This window comes from Ochotona curzoniae, unplaced genomic scaffold, assembly GCF_017591425.1.
Source record: "Ochotona curzoniae isolate NIBS_2020 unplaced genomic scaffold, NIBS_Ocur_1.0 contig_66, whole genome shotgun sequence".
Taxonomy (NCBI): Eukaryota; Metazoa; Chordata; class Mammalia; order Lagomorpha; family Ochotonidae; genus Ochotona; species Ochotona curzoniae.
In genome coordinates, this window is record NW_024466512.1 from 22,690,532 (window position 1) to 22,712,614 (window position 22,083).

The following is a 22,083-nucleotide window of genomic DNA, read 5'->3' on the forward strand; positions in this document are numbered from 1 at the left end:
TTGGTGTTTTAAAAAGTGCTGGAATTGATAAGGATCTCTGGATCGTTTTCGGGAGAATTACTCTTGGGCCTGGAGGCATGGCCTAGTGACTAAAGGTCCTCGCCTTGAACACCACAGGATCCTATATGGGTGCCGGTTCTAATCCCGGCAGCTCCACTTCCCATCCAGCTCCCTGCTTGTGGTCTGGGAAAGCAGTCCAGGACAGCCCAAAGCTTTGGGACCCTGCACCTGTGTGGGAGACCTGGAAGAAGTTCCTGTATCCTGGCTTCGGATGGACATAGCATCGGCCGTTGCACTCACTTGGGGAGTGAATCATCGGATGGAAGATCTTCCTCTCTGTCTCTCCTCCTCTCTGTATATCTGACTTTGTAATAAAATAAATAAATCTTAAAAAAAAAAAGCAATACACTCTTTCGACCTATGAGCATTGGGCTTCTTTGCATTTATTAGTTTGCTTTTCATTTATTTCTATAATATTTTAGGGTTTTCAATACTCTTCCTGTGCACTTTTTTTTTCTGCTCAATTTACTCCAGTTTCTTTTGAAACTGTTAACTAATACAATTCTGGTCTGGTCTGGTGTGTATGTGAGTGTGTGTGTGTATTAACACTGTATCCTGGAGCCTTAATGAACTATTTTTGGCTTGGTTATATGTCTGCATATCTGTGATTTCCTTGGGAGTTTCTGCAACCAAAGTCATCTCACATTTGTACATAGAGAATACTTTGTTCTTTCCAATCTGGATGCCTCTCATTCCTTTTTCTGACTGCATTTTTAGCAATTTTCCTGATTCTCCTAGGAAAAGTGGAAAAAGCAGATGGCCACTGAGAGTTAGGAATTTTAGTTCTCTGTTGTTCTTCATTATCATTTTATATTGATTATTGTCCTTTTGTGTCATATTTAAGTTTTGATTTTTATACAGGACTTTAACATCCTTAAATCTTTCCATTAAAAAAAAAGGCAAGTGTAGATTTCATTAACTTTATCCCAGGAGGGCTGATTCTACAACTCATCTGACAACCCAGCTCCTCACTTGTTCCCTCTCTGTTCATCTTGCATTCAGCAGTTCTTTTTTTTTTCTTTAGGATCTACTGGTTTGTTTTTTATTTGCAAGGTAAATTTACAGAGAGAAGGAGAGACAGAAATATTTTCCATCCACTAGTTCACTCCACAAATAGCCACAACGGCTGGAGTTGAGCTGACCCAAAGCCAAAAGTCAAAGCTTCTTCTGGGTTTTCATATGGGTGCAGGGTCCCAAGGCTTTGGGCCATTCTCTACTGCTTTCCCAGGCCAGGAGCAGGAAGCTAGCTGGGAAGTAGAGGGAGCAGCTAGGACACAAACCGGTACCCATGTAGGATCCTGGTGCTTAGAGGTGGAGGGTTGGCCAGCTGTCTGAGCAGCTCTTTTCCACTGCTAAGCTCTTTCACATTCTTTCTTTCTTTTTGGAACTTTTTCATGTAAGAATAAGACAAAAAGTCCAGAATAAAAAGTCAGATATACAAAATTCAGACCCCTGAAGGAAGCAGGGAGGTGTGTCAGGTCAGAGGGAGGAGATCCAGGTGTGGAGCAGGAGGGAAGCAGAAAGAAGCAGAGTCCAGGGAGGCCCAGCCTCCACACTGGAGGCCCGCTCATGGGCAACAGAGGGACTTGCAGGGAATGTTGCGGCTGCAGAACACCTGATGAATATTCTAACTTCAGCCATTTTAAAGGAAGCAAGCCAGACATTTACTCATGAAAAAAAAAATTGACATAAATGGCTCACAGGGTGTTAAAATAGACTTTTGTATGTCTCCTCCTGATTTTGCATAATTAGGATTACCAAGAGTCCCACCCTAGGAATGACTTTCACAACACCATGCTTCTGGTCCAACAGGAGAGCAACGGTAGTTCAGACGGAGGTAAAGTAGCAGAGCTGGCTCCAGAGCACTGTTTTTTGGTTTTTTTTTTTTTACATTTTATTATTATTATTATCATTTTATGATACAGTTCCATATTTTCTTATCCCCTCCCTAACTTCCTCCCCCACCGCACCTAGTTCCTCTATATCATAGTATACTAACATATAGTTCTTCATATACAGTCATATGTCCATCATTGCAGGTATGGACAATGGCAGAGAGTCCAGAATCCTATTGTCAAGATATCCTATTGTCAAGATATAGTAAACAGTTTTATTGTAAGTCCATCTTTGTCTGGAAGCAGAAATGCATACTACATTGCATCCTCACATCTGGATGGTAGTCTCCATTTCATCCCCTTAAATGAAAAGTCATGATACAAAATCAACAATAGAGGGGCCTGGCGGTATTGCCTAGCAGCTAGGGTCCTTGCCTTGAATGCCACGGGATCCCATATGAGGGCTGGTTCTAATCCCAGCAGCTCCACTTCCCATCCAGCTCCCTGCTTGTGGCCTGGGAAAGCAGTCAAGGATGGCCCAAAGCCTTGGGACCCTGCACCCGCGTGGGAGACCTGGAGGTGGTTCCTTGATCCTGGCTTCAGACCGGCATAGCATCGGCCGTTGCACTCACTTGGGGAGTGAATCATCGGACGAATATCTTCCTCTCTGTCTCTCCTCCTCTCTGTATATCTGCCTTTCCAATAAAAATAAATAAATTTTATTATTATTATTATTTTCTTTTATTGGAAAGGCAGATATACAGAGAGGAGAGACAGAGAGGAAGATCTTCCGTCCGATGATTCACTCCCCAAGTGAGCGCAACGGCCGATGCTATGCCGGTCCGAAGCCAGGAGCCTCTTCCAGGTCTCCCACGCAGGTGCAGGGTCCCAAAGCTTTGGGCCGTCCTCGACTGCTTTCCCAGGCCACAGGCAGGGAGCTGGAAGGGAAGCAGGGCTGCTGGGATTAGAACCGGCGCCCATATAGGATCCCGGACGTGCAAGGCGAGGACCTTAACCACTGCGCCACCGCGCCGGGCCCAAAAATAGATAAATTTTTAAAAAATCAACAATAGAAAAGAAATAGAAATTTACAATGCCATGAAATGACATGTTACTAGATATGACAGTCTCCATTGCACAGCTACTATACATCTCCTTAAATGAAGAGCCACAAAACAAAATCAACATCAGGAAGAAAAAAGAAATTAACAATACCAAGAAGTTAAATAACATGCTATTAAATGACTAACGTGTAGCTGAAGAAATGAATATCCAGAACCTTCTTGAAGAAAATAATGCCACTGCATGATCTACAAGTCATTGAATGATTTAATCAGAAGAAAGTGTTTTGAAGAGATGAAACCAACAAAAAACAACAAAATCCATGTGATATAATTTCCACTGATCTTTGTTGGTGAAGTGTGTCTCCTCCAGACAATAAACAGATGGGTTTTGTTTTTTGATCCAGTCTGCTAATCTATGACATTTGATTGAGCCATTTACATTCAGAGTTTAATATGTATGGGTGGTACTTTGGTCCTGTCATGTTAGGAATGGGTTGTTCATTGGTTTATTCTTCTGTTGTCATTTTACTGGGATGTTCTTCCCATTTGCCTTTGGTTTTGGTGGGTGCTATTCCTCTTCTGTCAAGAGAACATCTTGAAGTATCATTTGTAGGGCAGGTTTGAAAGAGGCAAATTCTTTTAACTTTTCTTTGCTGTGGAAGAATTTTATTTCATTTTCAAAGACAAAAGAAAGCTTTGCTGGATGTGTTATCCTGGGCCGACAATTTTTTTCTTTTAGAATCTGGAATATGTCACTCTGTTCTCTTCTTGCCTGTAGAGTTTCCTGTGAGAGATCGCCTGTGAGTTTAATTGGCATTCCTTTATATGTCAACATTTAAGGATCTTTTCCTTATGTTCAATTGAAGAGAGTTTGATAATCATATGTCTTGGTGAAGATCACTTTTGATCAAGCCTGTTAGGAGTTCTGTGCCCCTCCTGGACCTTGTTTCTGAATTCTTTCTCCAGATTAGGGATATTTTCCTTGATTATTTCATTAAATACATTTGCAAACTCAGCTTCTGTTTCTGCACCTTCTGGGATTCCCATAACTCTTATATTTGGCCTCTTAATAGTGCCTTTCAATTCTTGAATACTTTTTTTGGCCTGATCCAGCTCTCCTTCCAGCTTTTTGTTTGTTCCCCCTGATGACAGGAAATATCTTCCAATTCTGAGTTTCTTTCTTCTGCTTATTTCATTCTACTTTGGAGACTCTCCATGGTAGTTTTGATTTGCTCTACTGTGTTCTTAATTTGTGATATATCAACCTTTATGTGCTTTACTGCTTCCTTAAATTCTTTGAACTCTTGCGTGAGCTTCTCATTTTTTATCAGAAGCTTTAAAATGAGTCTTAAGGATTCTGTGTCCCCCATTTTCTCAGTGTCTTCCTCAGTTAACTCTGAGGTTGGCATAGGGTTTTGCTCCTTTGCAAGGGATTTTTCAGTAATATTCATTGTGCCTTTGTCTCTTCTTTTGCTCTTGGTCATTGTACTTCTGGTTAGCAAAGTCTTCTTCTTGGGGCAGGTCTCTAAGCTGTGTCACCCACAGGTCTACAATGCGATTTTACCTATTGCAGTTGGTACACAACTTTTTGCTTGCAGCTGCTTGTGCCACAACCTCCAGAGAGTTCCAGGTCTGGGTTCTTGTGTCAGATTTCCACCGTGGTCTCCACAGCCCCAGCTCTTGGCTCACCACTCTCCACCTCCTGTGATATTGTGCTGACCGTTGTCTCTGCAACCTTTCTCCCACTTCTTGTTGGAGCAGGTCCCAGGATTAGAGAGGCATCAGGTGTCCTTTCTAGTTAGGTTGTTCCTGGCGCTGATCTTTTCAGAACCTGTTGGACATTAGGTCTGGGTGCCACACGGACCTATTTTGACCAGTATAATGCCGCAGTTGATATTATTTTCCTACGGGACATCAGTGAGTTCTCGCGAGCTCAGCATATTCGCAGTTCTCTGTTGTCCTCTGCAGTCCCAAAGCTATTGCCACAGTGCGCAAATTGGCTGATGTACCACTACTACAGTTCTTGATCTGCTGGTCGTCAGATCCGAGGGCTACCCAGACCTGCCCTGGGTGAAACCTGTAGAATGCCACATGGATGCAGTTCACTGAGTCAGAAATGAGCTCACTGCCAGCTCAGAGCATGCTCCGTCCTTTCCCTTGCCCTTTTCTCCTTACGCAAAACGGCGCCCAATTCAGGTCTAGGGGGCTGACTAGGCTATGAAATTCACCCTGTTCTCACACTGCCCATCTGAGATTTGCTGCTCTGTCTCTGCTCCTGGTCAAATCAAACAGACCAGCAGGATGGACAGTTCTGTGTCTGGGTTCACCTCCCAGCTTCCAGTGAAAGTCCCTTCCCACCTGATTGCTGGTGGAGTTCAGATCACCGTGCTGGAGTATCAGTCACTGCAACACCACGCTGCTGTGCCTGCTGCTTTGCTGTCTGTCAGTCTCCAGGGATCCCTCTGCTGTTGTTCTGTCCTTTCCTATTTCCTAAATATGTCCTCTCTGCTTCATCCTGATTAAATGTTTTTCTGTTCGTTTAAACGTGTCCTTACCCTATTCTGCCACCTTGATTCTCCCAGAGCATTCTTAGGAATTAGTCAAGGTGGCACTGGCTGAAATATTGCCTCTTTTAATTAAAAAAGAAAAAATAGCTCTTTGATTTGCTTGTTCATTCAACATTATGTTCGGTGCTGGGCCAGGCTGAGGCCAGAAGCCAGGAACTGCATATGAGCCTCCCAAGTAAACAGTACTGGAATGACTCCAGGGAACCAAACTCTTGGGTCATTTTCTGTTGCTTTTGCTAGACTATTAGCAGAGAGATAGATCAGAAGTGGAGCACCTTGGACACTAGCTGGCACCCATGTGGGATGCCAGTGTTGAAGGCAGCAGCTTTACCTTAAGACTTGGTGCCAGCCCCATGGAACTTTTCATAAAAAAGCATTTTGCTGGATCTTGTACAATATGACAGCCTAGTAACTAAAGTCCTCACCTTGCATGCACTGGGATTCCATATGGGCACAGGATCATATCCTGGTGACCCTGCTTCCAATTCAGCTTCTTGCTTGTGGCCTGGGAAAGCAGTTAAGCAGGCTCAAAGCTTTAGGATCCTGCACCCATGTGGGAGACCTGGAAGAAGCTCCTGGCTCCTAGCTTCAGATTGGCTGAGCTCGGGTCGCTGAGGCTGCTTGGGGAGTGAATCAACAGATGGAAGATCTTCCTCTCTGTATATCTGTCTTTGCAATAAAAAGAAATAAAATCTTAAAAAAATTAGTTTTTCCCCCCACTTTTTAAAAATTGAGGATTGTATAAATACTAAACTAATAAGAAAAAATCCTTCTCACCTTGTGGAAGGAAAGTAAGAATTCAAAACTTTGTCCATTCCAGAGCTGGCACATTTCCCTTGGCTGTAGTCCTTTCTTGTAGTGATGCTTCAGGATGCACAGGAGGTGGTTTTTTCTTGGGAGGAGAGAACCTTTTGGATGGCATGGCTTTGTTTGGCATTGCTTCTCCCACTGCTCTCTTCTTCCCTCAGGATCTCTCTCTACCTTGCTTTTATGAGACCTTGTCCCTGGGCCAAGTTACCATCTGGGGTTAAATATTTGATCTAATGGCAGCAGATTCTGGATTTCCTGTTGCCCAGAGTTTAACCTAAAGTTACCCCTAGGAAGGGCAAGGCAGGTTGCTGGGTGTCAGTCAACTCTTGCAGTTTGTACTTTTTTTTTATTCTTAAAGGCACGGGATATAATAGGGTGGTGGGTTATGGTTTTGGTCTAAAGAGTTTGAATCACAACCACAAAGCGCTGAGACACAGCATAGTCCAGCATAGTCAGTTTCACTTCACTTTTATTATGAACAAACACAATGTCATATCAGTACAACTAGCTTCAGACTTGATATTAATAGAAATTATTCCAGAATTACTCTTAGGTCACAAACAATTCCTGTCCCACATAAAGGGGGGAAAAGGGGAATCCCTACCAAACTATGAAAAGGTGTTATGTACCTACTTACATGGCAATGAGGATGTGTTCTCATATTTCCTTTGACTAATTATTCACTGCTTAGCCAAGGGATTCATTCACCGTCCAGAGCTAGGGAAACTAAGCAAGCCTCTGGAACACATGTAGTAGTAAGTTCAGGGAGGACACAGCTACTGAAGAAATATTCAGGGCCAGAATTCCTCTGCCAAAGGATCCCCAAATGCTTGATAAAAAGCACTACTAGTGCCTCAAGACTGCCTTTTGAGGTAGGTCAATATTATTATCCCCATTTTAACAAAAGGAAAATTGAGGCACAAAATAGTTAAGTCACTTGACCAATACTATGGTTTGAGTGTGTCTCCCAGAGTTTGTATATTAGAAACTGTATAACCATGACAACAGTGTTGAAAGGTGAGACCATGATGAAGTCATTAGGTCAGGAGGGCTCCACCCTCTTCAATGATTAGGTCCTCATAGCAGAGGAGGTGTGTTCACTGTTACAAGTGTGGGCTATGATCAAAGGAAGGAGTCACAGAGCGAGTCAGTGGCACAGGAGTAGAAGAGGACCTGGCCTTGAACCACCAGTAAAACATTGCCATATGCTTTCTTCATTTTGCACACTAACCCATTTGAGCTCTGTTAACACAGAATTCACTCAAAAAGCTAACAAATCAAAGTGAAATTTTTCCATTTTAACTTCAACAACCACGTTTAATCTATTTTAAAAAAAGAATTAGAAAATAATACATTCAAATTATACTTCCACACTCCATCAAATATAAACACTTAATTAAACAACCCTAAAGAAAGTTTCCAAACTGAATCCCAGATGGAACCCTGAAAATCACTGCAGAGAACCAGCCAGGCCCTTTCTCTACCAGCCACACGTACAGGCCCTCAGGTGCTAAGGGGCTCCACAGAGAGATTGAGGGCAGGCTTCTAGGGAATTTGAATTAGAAAAGATGTAAGGCACCCAAATAGGCTGTCAACATATCTAAGCAAGGACAGGTCAAAAGTTACACTCTTGATCACGTCTAAGATTCTGATTCATGTTTCATGAATTGAGCTGCAGAACCTGGAAATGACATTCCTTATGCAGAGACACACCCTTTCCTGTATACCAACTTTTCTAGATGAACCTCAGCCTGGGGTCTCCATCCAGCCTTGGTGGGATGAGATCCAAACTGCATGCTTACAATGTAACAGAGTGTTGTTCCTTCTCATCTGTATATTATAAAGGAGTCATCTGATGACCTGGGAAAGTATTTACTTCACAACTTTTCCAAAGGGGTAGGCAATGGGTCAGCAAGTAAAAGGACAGTGATTTCCATTGGATTTTCCTCTGCTGAGATGAACATCTCAAAAACCAGGACGCCTTTGCAGGTTAATCCTGGAAAAACACTATTAGGTTACAGACACTTTTCCTACACCACCCAGGGTCACAACAATGGACACAGCATGTGACATTGTACACTTCCAATCTTAATAGAACAAAGCTAGGCTTCGCATTGATGACTGGGGCACAGGGACACAAGCCCAAGATTTCAAAAACACTGAGGTTCTGTGTTCTCCAGGCTTCTTCTATGCTATTGTCTGTCCTTGGCTGTGTGGAGGCAGAATGCTGGGTAGTTGCAGAACGGGAAGTCTGTTCAGCAAGGAGCATGGCATCTCTGCTCCCACGTTCCGCCAAAGCTCTGCAGCACAGCCTGCTCCAGATTCAGGGCCCCTTTCAAAGTGAGGCACTCAGGACCTGGGCCTTGCCTCGTGTGCATCCCACTGAGGACAAGGTATCCCCCTTCCTGCAGTGTCCCACCGTCAGCTGGGAGCCCGGATCAGCTAGGACCACCTGATTGAGCAAGCAGGGCACTTGGTGTGCTCTCTGCTCTGTCCCAGACACAGGAGGCTGACACAAACCCACGTTGGCCCCAGCGAGGGCTCAGAGTGGTACAATGGGAGCGTTTGTGTCAGAGAGAGGACCTCCAGGAGGCAGGAGGCTGTGCCAGCTGTGTCTGGAGGCATCAGTGTGACCGAGGGGCACGGGAATGTGGAGCAGCTCTCCTCGTGGAAGGGAAGCAGAGGTCAGGGGCCCCTGAGCATTGTCTGCAGGAGGAGCTGCCTGGACAGCAGGTTGTCACTGTCTCTGAACACATGCATGGAGGCTGCCTTGCCAGAGCCAGCATGAGGGAAGGGCCAGAATTGGTAGGAGAGAAGGATCAGAGAAGGCAGAGGCCAGAATGAAGAGTCAGGCTCCTTAGTACATTCCTCCCTCGCAGGGAGTCCTGTACTTGAAGCTGCATGTCAACAGAGTGTAGAGTAAGTCAATGGATACAACATGGTGAAGAGAAGCCTTGTAGCTTGTCTTACTTGTCCATTCATTAGTACCAGTTTTTCACTAACACTGAACTTGTTTCATTAGGACACCTGATAGCTTACTCAGCACCTTTCTGATCTCTTGGCAGTGTGGACTTCCAGCTCCTCCTTTGAAAGTCATCATCCAGGAGCTGCCTATAGACCCTGCCCCTCCATCTCCTGCCCAGGAGTAGGACAGGTACTGAGGCAAAGATGACCCACCTAATTCCTGTCTCCTTCAGGGTTCTGTGAACACAGAACAGGTTCCCTGTGAACACAGGGAAGTATCCCAGTGGAAAGAATTCTCATACACCAAGCAAAGGATTTAGGTTTCCATATTTTTATGTTTGACAAACTCCAGCTCCTAATAGCCTTCCATTTTGGGGTGCCTGGAAATGCCACTGCCACCTTATTACTCTGAGGGGTGGAGAGTGACCAGTGTCCTGAAGATAACAGAGCAGAAACCCCAGAGAACTTGGATGAGAGCTCAGGGAATGCTCAGCACTCTGGGAGCTGTTGTGTTCACCTGTTACAGACACGTCAAGCCAGCACACTGCTTGTTCCGTGAAACAAGAACTCTCCTTGTGATTAAAGATAAGAAGTTCCCTCCCCAGCCATGAGCATTTGTACTGCAGCCTAAATGCTGCTGCCCTAACCTCTGTCCAGAGCCTGCTGAGGCACTGAGATTTGCTGTTGTGTGTTGCCTGTCCAAGCTCCAGGCCAGTCCTCCTCACAGTCAGGAGAGAAAGGAAGCATTCCATGTGGAGGGGCTGCACGTCCTGGCTAGGCAGGCAGCTGTGTGCCTCCTCACAGCGAGACTGTCTTCTACTCAAATCCCACCTCAACCCCTCCCTCACTTACCAGTCATGCCTGGCAGCGAGCCTCTCTCCTGACAGCTTGCCTTCCAGAGAAGCTTTGTACCCAATAAAGTTAGCTGTCCATTCCATCTAGCAAAGCCTGTTTAAATATAGTGAACATGGCCTTCCCCAAGAGTTTCCTGGTGTCTCCACCTTGAGCCAACCACACAGAAACGGAGAAGGCTTAAGAAAGAGAGTTTTCTTGAATAAGACCATTAGTTTTAGACTCTTTAAAACTTGTACAGGCTTTGAAAGATGCACAGTACCAATGACTGACGAGTTGCTTTCCTGGAAGCACTGAGGAAGAAGAGAAAGGAAAGTAATAGTAATCAAAAAAACAAAAGGAAAGAAAAATGAAGAAAATGAAAATATCAGCTTAGCATCAAAATGGCACAGTTGTCCTTCAATACTTTTGCATTTTTAAAGAATACTGTATTGGAATGGGTTAAAGTCATCATCTTTAGTGTCCTTGGAGCATTATTCAGTAGTTAATAAACAGAACAGTGAACCTCTGCATGGCTGGCCTTTGGAAAAGAAGATGATAACTCAAAACTCAGCCACTCTTGTGACTTCCATCTCCAGTCCTCTTAATCCTGGCCAAGACTGCAGCCTTGGATACTTTCTTCCGATCATAAGCCAGGCCCAGGGCAGCCATGCAGTCAATGAAGAATGTGGTGAAGTTGAGGTGCCAGCGGTACTCGCTGGTGGAGTAGTCATAGGGAAAGGAGTGGTGGTAGTTGTGGAAGCCCTCACCTGCAAGGAAAGCAAAGAGAGCCGTCATGGAGCTTTGCTGATTGCCATCTTCCCTTCACTGAGCACCAGCTTCCTAGCAGAGTAGCTGAACCCAGGAGAAATCAGCTGTTGTGGAGTGGCGGGATGGAGGGAGGGATGGAACCAATCTGTTGTATTCTATTGCACACAGATCACACCTGGAGGACATTAAGAAATGATTGATGAGGCCCCTGTCACACCTGCTTGCTTTCTCTCAGGGTATGCATGAGTTGAGTAGAAGAGGTCCGAGTGTTGAGAATGTAGTATAGACTGGAGACTCCCAGAGTTTCAGGAAACATGACCTAAAACCCTAAAGGTTCTGTGTGTATGTGCATGCATGCACACTGGGGTGAAAGGGGAGAGCCCAGACCCTAAAGGGTTGTGTGTATGTGTGTGTTCAGAGGTAAAGAGGAGATCCCAGAATAAAGAACTTGGGCTGTGCCGTTTACACAGTGAGCAAAGGAGCATGCTCTCTGCACTGCAGCAGAAGACTTTGAGGGTGGCAGGTTCCAGTGGAATGGGAGGAGGCATCCAACAGTCAGAAGAAAACGGGCCCAACTCAAGTGCTACAAATTCCTCAGTCTCTGATGGTCCAGAGCAGGCCTCTCTGCCTTCTCATTCTCTGAGCTTTGACCTTGGGCTGCGGATAGCGCTGATAAGAGAGATTCTTTGAGGAAAGAAGAAACAAATTGCTTAAATATTCCCTCTAACCTCAGAGATGCTGAGAAGTCATAGAATAAACATTTCACATGGATCGCCAGAGAGAAATAGAACATTCTGTACTGAGAATAACTCTGCAGCAGTCAAAGGGAGGTTGCCAACTCTTGCCTGGACCCCTCTTTTCTAGCTGCAAGCAGCACTGACACACTGACCCTTGTCAGGTCAGGGTGAAGGCATGCCGACAAAGAGGCCTTTGGGTCTTCTGTGGGAAACCTACTCCCACAGGTAGGGATAGGGAAGGGATGACACTAGCAACAAGCAAGGCCATGTATCCTTCAGAGAGAGTGACCCCAGGTAGCTCATCTCCAGGTGGGTGCCTCCTCTGTGAGGCCTGATCACCCACAGTGTGAGCTGAGAAGGAGGTGGGTAAGTCCAAGGTTCAGGTACTGACAGAGGGCTGCTGAGCTCTCAAATGAGTTATAGTGATTCTCTGGGTGAGCACTCGTCTGCTCACAGACACCAGCCTTAACATAGAGTCAGAGTGTACAGTAGAGAAGAATCTTTGCAAAGGGGCAATGAGAGACAGCCCAAGGTAAGCTCAGTTTGAAGGTCAGCTGTAGGAGATATGGATATGCTTATGGGAGATATGCCTTTTGGAGAGGTGTATCAAGAGGTAAAAAAAAATTAGAAAAGCAATACATAAAAATTTGGGGAAGAAAGCAGGTGTAGAAATGGAATATAACAAAGGAACTTGAACTGGTGGCACAAGGAAGTGACTCTCATAGGTCTATTTGTAATACAGGACATATCCCTGTGAAAGAAATTCCATTCTGTGAAAGATTCAGATATATATATAACATAACTGATTTATCTCAAACAGGAATCCAGTAAGAATGTGTACAATGTAAAAAGGTAACTGAAAGGAATAATTCCATAATTTATGAAAGCCAAAAAGTGATTGCAAAATGCTTTTTATAAAGATAATAAATACTGGCAGTGTTTAGTTTATAAAAGAATACTTTTAAAGAACAAGAAATATTAGTACAGCATTATGTAAGAACAGATAAGCAGTGTGGTTGCCTAGGTGTCAGTGTCACCTGCAAAGGAACGCAGCTCTGGTTCTGATTACTGAAAGCTAATCTGAAGCCTTGGTTAGCAATGTGCAATTTCTTGGAAAGCAATATAGAAAATTGAGAGACAGGTACAGAACCCTGTCTTTTTTTGATTTCGGGACTAGAATGATAGAAAGAAATTTAGGAAGAGTCAATATAAGATCAGTTGGTTAGAAGCTGTGATCAAACTAATTTGTGGATATTCCCTAAGTGACTCTAGGAAAGTGAAATTCCAGCTCAGGATAGAAGTGAACAAGAAACAAGGGCATGTGGTACAGGGTAGGAGGAAAGGGCCATGGAATTGCTCTACTGCTCTTCATATTTGGAATACCCAAGTACTTAGTTTAACTAAATTGTCATTATTTATTATAACTTTTATGTAGCATGTTTTCATAGATGTTCCCTGTTTCACTGGCCACTCTGATGCCCCAGTTGCTCATTTATGCAGCCCATTCCTGTGTAAGATTCCCATCAGCCAGTATGTGTAAACACGGGAAGCTTCCTATTCTTAGCATCTGGAGGTTGTCAGAGAACTTGAGATCAAAGGCAGTGTATTTTTTTTCCCTTTTCCTTTTACCTGAGACTTATTGCTTGATGCTCATAATGGTCTTCAGTTTTATATATAGCTTTACTATAAAACCAGTAGTTTTGTAATAGATAAACTGAGATATAAAATGGCTATAAAGCTGAGGTAACATGGTTAAGCTGGTTCCTGGCCCAATACCCTATCCAGCAGACTACTAGATATGGCCTGTTATGGATAGATGACTTACCCACAGCTCCCAGAGAAACCAGGATATTCTCTCGAGAGTTAATGTTCTTGTCATATGGGCGATATCCATACATGTGAGCAGCACTGTTCACCAGCCAGGTGGCATTGAGCACTACAGCATAACGCAGGAAAGTGGTCACATACAAGCTGTGTCGAAAAGTTTCACCCCAGAAGTACCAGGGCACGAACGTGGGCAGGATGAAGCACATCAGCAGGACAGCAGGTTTGTAGTACCTGGGTAGAGAGATCGCAGGCTGAGCTGGGACCTGGGATCAAGACCTGCCCCTTACCGTCCCTCTCACAGGGCTGGGCTGTCTCTTTCTTCCTCCTTGTGAGCACATAGGTGGGATCAGTTGAGCATGCCAAGACTGGCCCTCTCTGTGCAGATGGGGTGAAGAGGAGGGTGACGGACTTCTTTGGGATCCTAATATGGAAACCAGCCCATCATGACTAGGATGCTGGGCCCCTAGCTCTTTCCACTGTGCATGATTTCCTGGTGGTGAAGTGACAGGTAAGGTCCCTGCCCCTGGAGCTGCAGAGTCCTGCTCTCTGGGCCCATGTCCATCTGCCTTTGGGCTCCCTCCTCTTCCCCATCGCATTTTGGGCACAAAGTCCACGGGTAGTGTTCTGCCTCCATTTCCTGTGATTCCTTTGTTGTCTTCTTTCTCAGAGTGGCTCTGAGTGGCCTTGGTCACCTGTGGGGCTTTGTCCCACCCTCTGTGGGAAGGATTCCCATCCTCCAGCTGCCATGTCCTCAACTGTGGAACAATGATGTACCCCTGTGATTCTGCCCTTCCTACTCCTCCCCTGGCCCGTAACTGTTGCCTATGGCCCATGTCCTGAAAGCAGGCCTTGCTCTTGTACCCCACTTATTCTTAAAGGTCCGTTTATTTACTTGAAAGGCAGAGTTACAGATTGAGGGAGAGACAGAGATCTTCCATTTGCTGAGTCACTCCCCAATGAATACCATGGCCAGGGTTATCCCAGGCTAAAACCAGGAGCTTCAAGCTCCATCTAGGTCTGCTACATGGGTGGCAGGAGCCCAAGCACTTAGATCATCTCCCACTGCTTTCCCAGACTCGTTAGTAGGGAAGTAGAGGAGCAGCTAGGTTCTGAACCAGTGCTTATATAGGATGCCAGTATTGCGGGCAGTAGGCCCACTGTGCCACAGTGCTCTCCCCATGAGTCTCCCTCCTGAAGCACACCTCTGACTGCCACATTGTGTGCAGGCGCCCTCTGAGTCAAGCCTGCCTTTAGGATAAGAATGACAATCAATCAATCAATCAATCAATCAGTAGAGCTGCCAGAGTATGAACTGGTGCATATATAGGATCCCAGCATGTGCAAGGCAAGGACTTTAGCTGTGAGGCTATCACACTGGGCCCCTTCCCTGGAGTTCTTAACCAACAGTCTTATTCTTTTCTTTACCTTTCATGGTATAGAAAATATTCTGTCTTGCCCCATACCTATTGGGTACTTGGCATATTATTTTACTACCCAGTAAGCTATAGACTCCTTGAAAGTGAGTACTCAGATACTCTCATTTTGCTCTTTACTGTATGTTAGATTTAAATTAGAATTTTTATTTTACATTTTTGTGTGCAAGTCAGCAATCACTTGATGCTTTAATTAGCTTAATTAAAACAGCTCAGAAAGGAAGAAACCAAGCAACAGTCTATGGCTGCAGGCCTGTCTGATGTTCACATTTGAATTTTGGTGTAGCCCTGTGGTACAGCAGTTTAAAGTACTTGTTGAGATGGCCACATTCCATACAGGAGTATCTATTCAAGCCAGGGCTACATTGCTTCTGATTCTCCTCTCTGCTTAAGCAACTGGGAAGCATATATGATTGCTTGAATACTTGGGCTCCTGCTAATCTCATGGGAGATATGAATGGGCTCTCTAGCTCCTGGCTTTGGCCTGACACAATTTAGTCCCAGCTGCTGTGCTAATTTGGGGAGTGAACCAGAGAATATCTTTCTCTCCATCACTGTCTTGCTCTGTCACTTTGCCTTTCAAATAAAGGAATCAAAGCAAGAGTGAAAACTCAAACCCACTGTAAGAATAGTTTTCCCACAGAAAATAAAATCGGGTTTGCAATGATGGTTTGCACCAGCAAACACAGTCATTCAACATGAACTTGACAAACCCTTGGAGGAAAAGTGGGGTCTGCCACAGGTGCAGGAGCACTCCTGGCTGCATGGTTCCTCACTCACCTTCTCTGGAACATCAACAGTTTCTCAGCTTTGAGGTCAGACAGGTCCAGCAGCCCACCCTTCTCCTTGACGGCCGGGTGTTTGCGCACCAGCAGCCAGCCCACATGAGAGAAGAAGAAGCCACGTCTGGAGTTATGGGGATCAGCATCAGTTTCTGAGAACTTGTGGTGGGCACGGTGGTCTCGGGCCCATTCAAACACATCATTCTGCAGGGACAGAGAAAGTGTGGGGGGTTGCTGAAGAGAGATGTTCTCTGAGGAGAACCCTCAGCCCTGGGGAATCTTGGAGGTGCTGCCCCCCGCCCCCCGCCATACACTACCGCTGAGGTTCTGTGCCCACAAAAGTCCCTGGGGCTGTGCCTGCCTCCTCATGGGGTCCCGTGGTGGGCAGGGCTTGGAAGGGAAGGGCCCTGAGTACAGGTGGCTTGAGTGCTACACTTCCTCATGCAAAGGAGACTGGGCAAGGACCAATCTCACTGTTCCCTTTTTTAAAAACAAAACACCTGAAGGCCTTCAAGGTAAATCTGCCTTTAACAGGGATAGTTAGGCAAATGTGTTAGGTACCTGAGATACTGCCGTTGAAAAAGGGGACTTTTCTACTTCTGATTCTAAGATTAGCGCCACAGGAGTTTCTATTTGAGTACCCCCTTTTCAGTCCCTTCATGCTTACATTATAAATCTAGCACTTCTACAAAACTCAGTATTTGACTTACCTAACATACAGTCCAGGGCGGGAACACAATGGGGTTCTTTCTAACCTATGACCTATTTTCTTCACCTGTAATGTAGGAATAGTAATAGTTCCTACCTCCTTAGATTGTTGCGAGGATTTAGTAAGTAAATTAGTGTTTCATGCTCTGTATAGTAAGAGATACACATGCCATTTTATAAAAGCATTTGTTTTTACTATCTGAAAACCATACCGTTCATGTGTCTGTGGAACATCAGTGTCAATTTTTCAGGTGGTGGGTAGGAGTTTAAGATAGTCATGTTAAACAGTGACTTGATCTCCAACATCCCAGGAAACTGGGATCAGACACAGGTTCCTGTGCCTTGGCCCACTATGTTAAAGATTAAAACAGCCAGTCCGAGACAGCCCTGCACATTAAGGGTGTGTCTTGCTGAGCTTCCTCTTCCCCTTCCGTGACTCAGAGTGTCCGCCTGCTTTGCAGACTTCACAGCTGAGCCCGCATTTGCAGTGAGAGAGAGGAGAGTGCCACAGCTGTCAGAGTGGCTCCTCTGCTGGCGCTGCTCCCCTCAGTTCCACTCCCAGACCATTGCTATGGTGTGTGGAGAAGCAAGAGCTGAGCCCTGCCAGTTCCTTACCTGGAAGGCCATGGTGTTGGCAACGATTAGGAAGAGTCTCAGGGGCAGCCGGGCTTTGTAAGTCCTGTGGCTCCACAGACGGTGTGCTCCTGCTGTGATGCCCAGGGCACTGACTAAGTAATAGAATATCCCTGCCAGGAAAAGACAGTGGGTGTCACCAACTGATGCCAGCCCTACCTGGGAAAGCCAAGAATATTGTCCTGATGCCACAGTCTGTCTGATTGAAATTGCAAGTGAAGATGTATTATACCCAAACCCTGAGAATGCCTTGATCTCTGAAATGACTTGGATTTTTACTTTTTGAAAGTATCATCATCTCCTACCTGTTAAAGCAGAACTAGACACAAGCTGAGTAGTCCCAGGAACTGAGGAGTCCTCTAGGATAGCGAATCATTTATTATTATTAATCAAACCACTAATCATTTGACATGGTTAAATCTGCATGTGTATATCATTCCAGGTCCCCTTGACTTTGACCTTCAGCTAACATGTGGTGCTCAAGCCAAAAACTGCTCCTGCCAATCTGAGTAGTCATAAAACAATAGTATTTTAAGAGCCAGAGCAACATGGGCACTGAAAAATGAGAGGATCTCTTGGTGGTTTGAGGCAGGCTAAATGCTCAGAACTATAGCCAATCACCAGGTAGTATAAAGTCATTTCAACTTTTGTGGCCCTATCAGGAAAAATCTGCCCCATTCTTAAGTCATGTTTGCCCGGTATCTTCCATTTTACCCAGAGATCTCAAATTTTTAAATTCCTGGCATCTTTGTATGGAGTGGTGGTACAAATGCCTAAGCAAGTACAACTGAAGCGCAACAAGGTTAGTTAAGTGCTTAGCTAGGTCACCTGACTAGGAACTCTGGAGGCCTGGTTTCACACCACCATGGTTCTCAGCAAGTTGTTTGTGTCCAGCTGACCATGAACCACCCCAGGATATGTGCACATTTCCCAGGTCTCTGTTTCATCAGGTCCCTTGGTAATCTCAAACTCACACTGAGTAATGTTAATTCCACAAGATAATGGGATACACTCCATTATCTAAGCAGACCACCCCAGCATTATCCCCCTTAATTTCCTTCAGGCATAGAGACTGAAACAGTGCGAAATGTAATTTCTAACTGGGAAGTGGGTTGCTGGGTGTATCTGTTCAGCAACTCTAGGAGGAAGAGGCTGAGTCTTGGAGAAACTATTAACTATGTTTCATCCCTAGGGAACAACCAGAAACAATGGATCCTCAGTGGTTACAGAACTGGATACAGTTAGAGACACCATACACTGCAACACTCTGTAACTTATTGTCCTGTGTGCTACTGCCTCCAGACAGCTGGGAATTAGGATTGCAGGGGCCTCCATGGCCTCTAGCCCTGTACTGATTGCTATCTTCCCAGGTACAGAAACTGACCCCACCTGTCCCTGGAAAAACCACAGTGAAGCCAAAGCTGCCAATCACCAAGGAAGAAAATGGCTTTGAGCATGAAAGCAAGATGGATTCAGAAATCAAGGAAACTTCTAAGGTTGCTTCATGTTGCAGATGATTTTGGCCGATGGGCTGAGAAAGCATTTAATGTCCTATTTTAACAAGGAATTGGGAAAAGAGCCCAGGGACTCTGCTGTGCTTTCTATCAACACCTCTAAATCTAACAAAGACAATGGCGTAAGACAGTTGAAAATGCATTCCCTCTCTGTTCCACAGAGCAGGCTCATTAATGACCATGTTGATGGTTGAGCAACATCTCATAGCTTTTGGTCCATAAATCCTTATTGTTTCCCTATGTATTTCATCAACCCTATCCTAAGGGATCATTTGAGAGGCTCCAAAATGAAAGAAATAGGAGGGACTGAAAATTCTTCACTCTTGAGAGGGTGCTGTGGTGAAACCCAGGTCACCTGAGGAATGTGAACTTCTTAGTTATACTCAGATGCTGTTGCCCCAGCTGGTATCAGAAGCGCCGTAAACCTTACAAAGATCACTGCTTATGCACCATGCTGCATGGGAGACTGCCAGGACAAAGGCCTAGGCACTCTGTCTCCCCACCAATAGCAGACCTAAGTGGTCCTGCTTGCCTTTCCACCTCGCAACACCACCTCTCCCACTCAAGATAAACTATCACAAAACACCCTCACCCAAGAATGCTTTGGAAAACCTGAAGTTGTTTTCTGCTGAGGATTTCTTGGTTTAATACCCCTCAGTCAGCGGCAAGTAGGGCAATGGGGTCTGTGTCTATAGAGTTCCCCTCTCTGACTTCTTGCTCCAGGCTTGGGGATGGCGAGTCAGAGGAGACATTGTCTGCAAAGAATGTCTATGCTTCCAGGCCACAGGGGCTACAAGGAGCCCCTACAGGGCCATCCCTGACAGAGCAGAATGAAGGGCAAGTCAAGGACAGACTGCCCTCTGGCTGTGTTGTGATGGCTGACTCAAGAACAGGACTGTCCAGGGCTCTCTGTTCGGACCTGCCCAACTTTGGCAAGGGGAACAAGTAGGGTGGACTCAGGGAAGAAAGTTCTGGGGCTCAGGTACTTCACGGCAACAGGACAGAGCCAGTAGTGTGGGCTCATGAAACCAGGACCAGAACATGAAGCAGGCTCTTCATTTCAGTCCCAACATTTTGTGGACTAGTGCATCTAGCACCCAAAACACTGACATGGAGCAGTAGAGTACACATCTGTGTACCTTGCCTTGTGTAGGAGCCTGCTCCATTCTTTCTCTATACCAAAGGAGTGGTCTGGCCAAGGAAGAAGATTCAAAGAAGAGTTCCCTGGATAGCCGCCTTTGCCTTCCTGCTTCCAGCAAGCTCTCTCCCCCAACAGAGGCCCTCTGCTCGATCCCTTGAGTGCATGAGTGGGCCCATCGTCCACCATAAAGCTGTGGGTGTGTTCCAGGCTCCCCTGCCTCTCAGCTCAGGGGCTGGTCTTGTTTCTGGCAGGGCTGGGACAGGAGCCAAGCAAATGACTCAAACATCAAAGTTCTCAGGGATGGCTGACTCTGGCACAGGTCACTTCAGTTACATGGCACATGGCCTCAGAGCTTCCTCCTGAAGACCCTTGCTAAAGGGCCCCCAGGATTCACTTTCCAGCAGTATCCAAGCCCCGTAGACCACTTTCCCAATCCAATGCAGAAATGCCTGGCAAAGCCAGGGTTGGGAGGACCCGGGGCTCTGTGGGAGATCCTGCCTCCCTCCAGAGCAGGGAGAAGCCCTGGGCTTGCTCAGCAGGGTGGGAAGCCACTTACCCCAGAGCCAGGTGTGGAACTTGCAACTGGGCACCAAGGTGATCCCATACAGGGCTCCGATGTGTAGCAGAGCCATGAGGATGATGTTTCTCCAGACATACTGGAGCTTGGGCCTGGGGCCCTCCTCGTCCTGGTAGCTGGGGTCATAGATGTCGTCTTTGAACTCAGGACGGATGTCTTCTTCAGCGGGCAGGGGGTTCTTCCCCAGCTTGTCCTCTCCACCCTGTGGGAGCCTGGAGTGTGGTGTGGTGACAGTAGCAGTTGTGGTTGTGTAGGAGCTGGAGACCTGTATGAGAGGGAAGAGGAGGTCAGGAAAGAGGAGGCAGAGAAGACAGAGGCAGCCACTTGACTTTCTGATCCTGCAAGGGTGAAGGGAGCCGGGCAGGCTCAGACCCTGGCTCATCACTAGGGGCGTCGGAGGATAGAGTGTGCCATGTGCTGGAGGCTGAGGTTCCCAGGAACTGTGAAGAAAGGCAAGGATGAAACTTGTAGGTGGAGGGCCTTAGGTGTGGGGTATAAAACACTGGCACCCCTTTGAATACAAAGAAAAGCTCACATTTACATAATGCTTCTCCTAAGACCGGGTTTTCCTTTAGTCATAAAAAAATGTTGAGGAATCCATTTCCCAAAGTTAAAACTCAAATCCCAAACTGATGCTGGTGCACCTTAGGGTAGATGGCCAAGTTCTCTTGGTAGCTCTCAACCATATCCCCTCAACCCCAAGTTACCCAGAAGGCCCACCCAGATCAGCAACCACCAAATTGGGAGCAGATGCTGGGAAGCTCACCTCCTGCAGCAAGTGTGCGGGCATCGTTGTTCACGGTCCTCGGATCTCTCTCCGGAGACTAAGACTGCCGATCGAGATATTGAGTCGCAGATCGGTCGAGTTCCCGAGTTCGCCGGAGTGCGGCGCTGAGAAGCCTTTCCGGAGCACGGTAGCGGGACAGTGCCTGGGGCCGGAGCCCGCTGTGAGCGGATGTCCCCTGGGCGGGGGATTGAAAGGTTAGAGCCGGGGGTAGGTGAGCGTAGACTCAGACAGCTTTTATCCTCTGCCTCAGGAAGTAGCGCGCGCGGACCTGCCTGAAAGAGGCAGCATCGGATGGTGAAGAGGGCTGGAAAAAGGCAGAAAAGCAAGGAAGGCAACGAGTAGGGTTGCCGCAGCGCCGGGATGCTGCAGAGACCAACGCGCGCCGCCCCTGCCCAGCCGCTGCCCGGGGGAAATGCTAATGAGGCTCCCGTAAACTCTTGTGCGTCATTGGCCAAAGGGAATTTGGTGCCACCTCAGCTGCTGTTGCCATTGGCTCGGCACAATCTGCTGTTCCCTCCAGCCGGATCTTCGCTCCCCCTCCCCCCACTCTTTCTCTTCCACCAACCACTGGGCCTGTTCTGGCATCGGAGGCCTCCTAGGCAATAGGGGCTTTCTTTCTGCAAGACCAAGAAAACCTGTAATAGGAATGACTCCAGGGTGTGCTGCCAGTAGGTGGGTGCTGGGCGGGGAGCGGCTTGCACAGGACATACCCAGGATAATGGCTCCTGTGGCTCAATCCTCGGGTCTCCGTGGAACAATGGCTCTGCCACTGGAACTCCAGAGCCCTCTGAGCCCAAGCATGTCTCCGTGCCCTGCACCTATGCCTTTCAGGCTCCTGGCAGTGACATCCACTGCTGGGCATGGTGAGCAGTCGCAACCCGAAACCACACTACAGCTGTGGGGGAGGTGTTGGATCACTGAATGTTAAGCCTTAAGGGTTTCATGTAATGTTGGACTCCTCTAACTGAGAAGCAGCAGCAGGGGAGGGGATTGGGTGGAGAATGAGAAGAAATTTTGCATCTTGAGTGACCACTGTCAGTTT

The 22,083-nt window shown here is 46.4% G+C and overlaps 1 protein-coding gene across 1 annotated transcript; it reads right to left on the bottom strand.

Moving 5' to 3' along the window:
* Positions 1-6,788: 6,788 nt before the first annotated feature.
* LOC121164240 (acyl-CoA desaturase 1-like) lies at positions 6,789-21,420 on the bottom strand. The gene is made up of 6 exons (XM_040992302.1): positions 21,021-21,420; positions 20,234-20,519; positions 17,005-17,135; positions 15,680-15,885; positions 13,465-13,697; positions 6,789-10,901 (listed from the first exon to the last, which is right to left on the bottom strand). The coding sequence occupies exons 1-6, from the start codon at positions 21,042-21,044 to the stop codon at positions 10,702-10,704; spliced, it is 1,080 nt and encodes a 359-aa protein (XP_040848236.1). The 5' UTR covers positions 21,045-21,420; the 3' UTR covers positions 6,789-10,701.
* Positions 21,421-22,083: the final 663 nt, after the last annotated feature.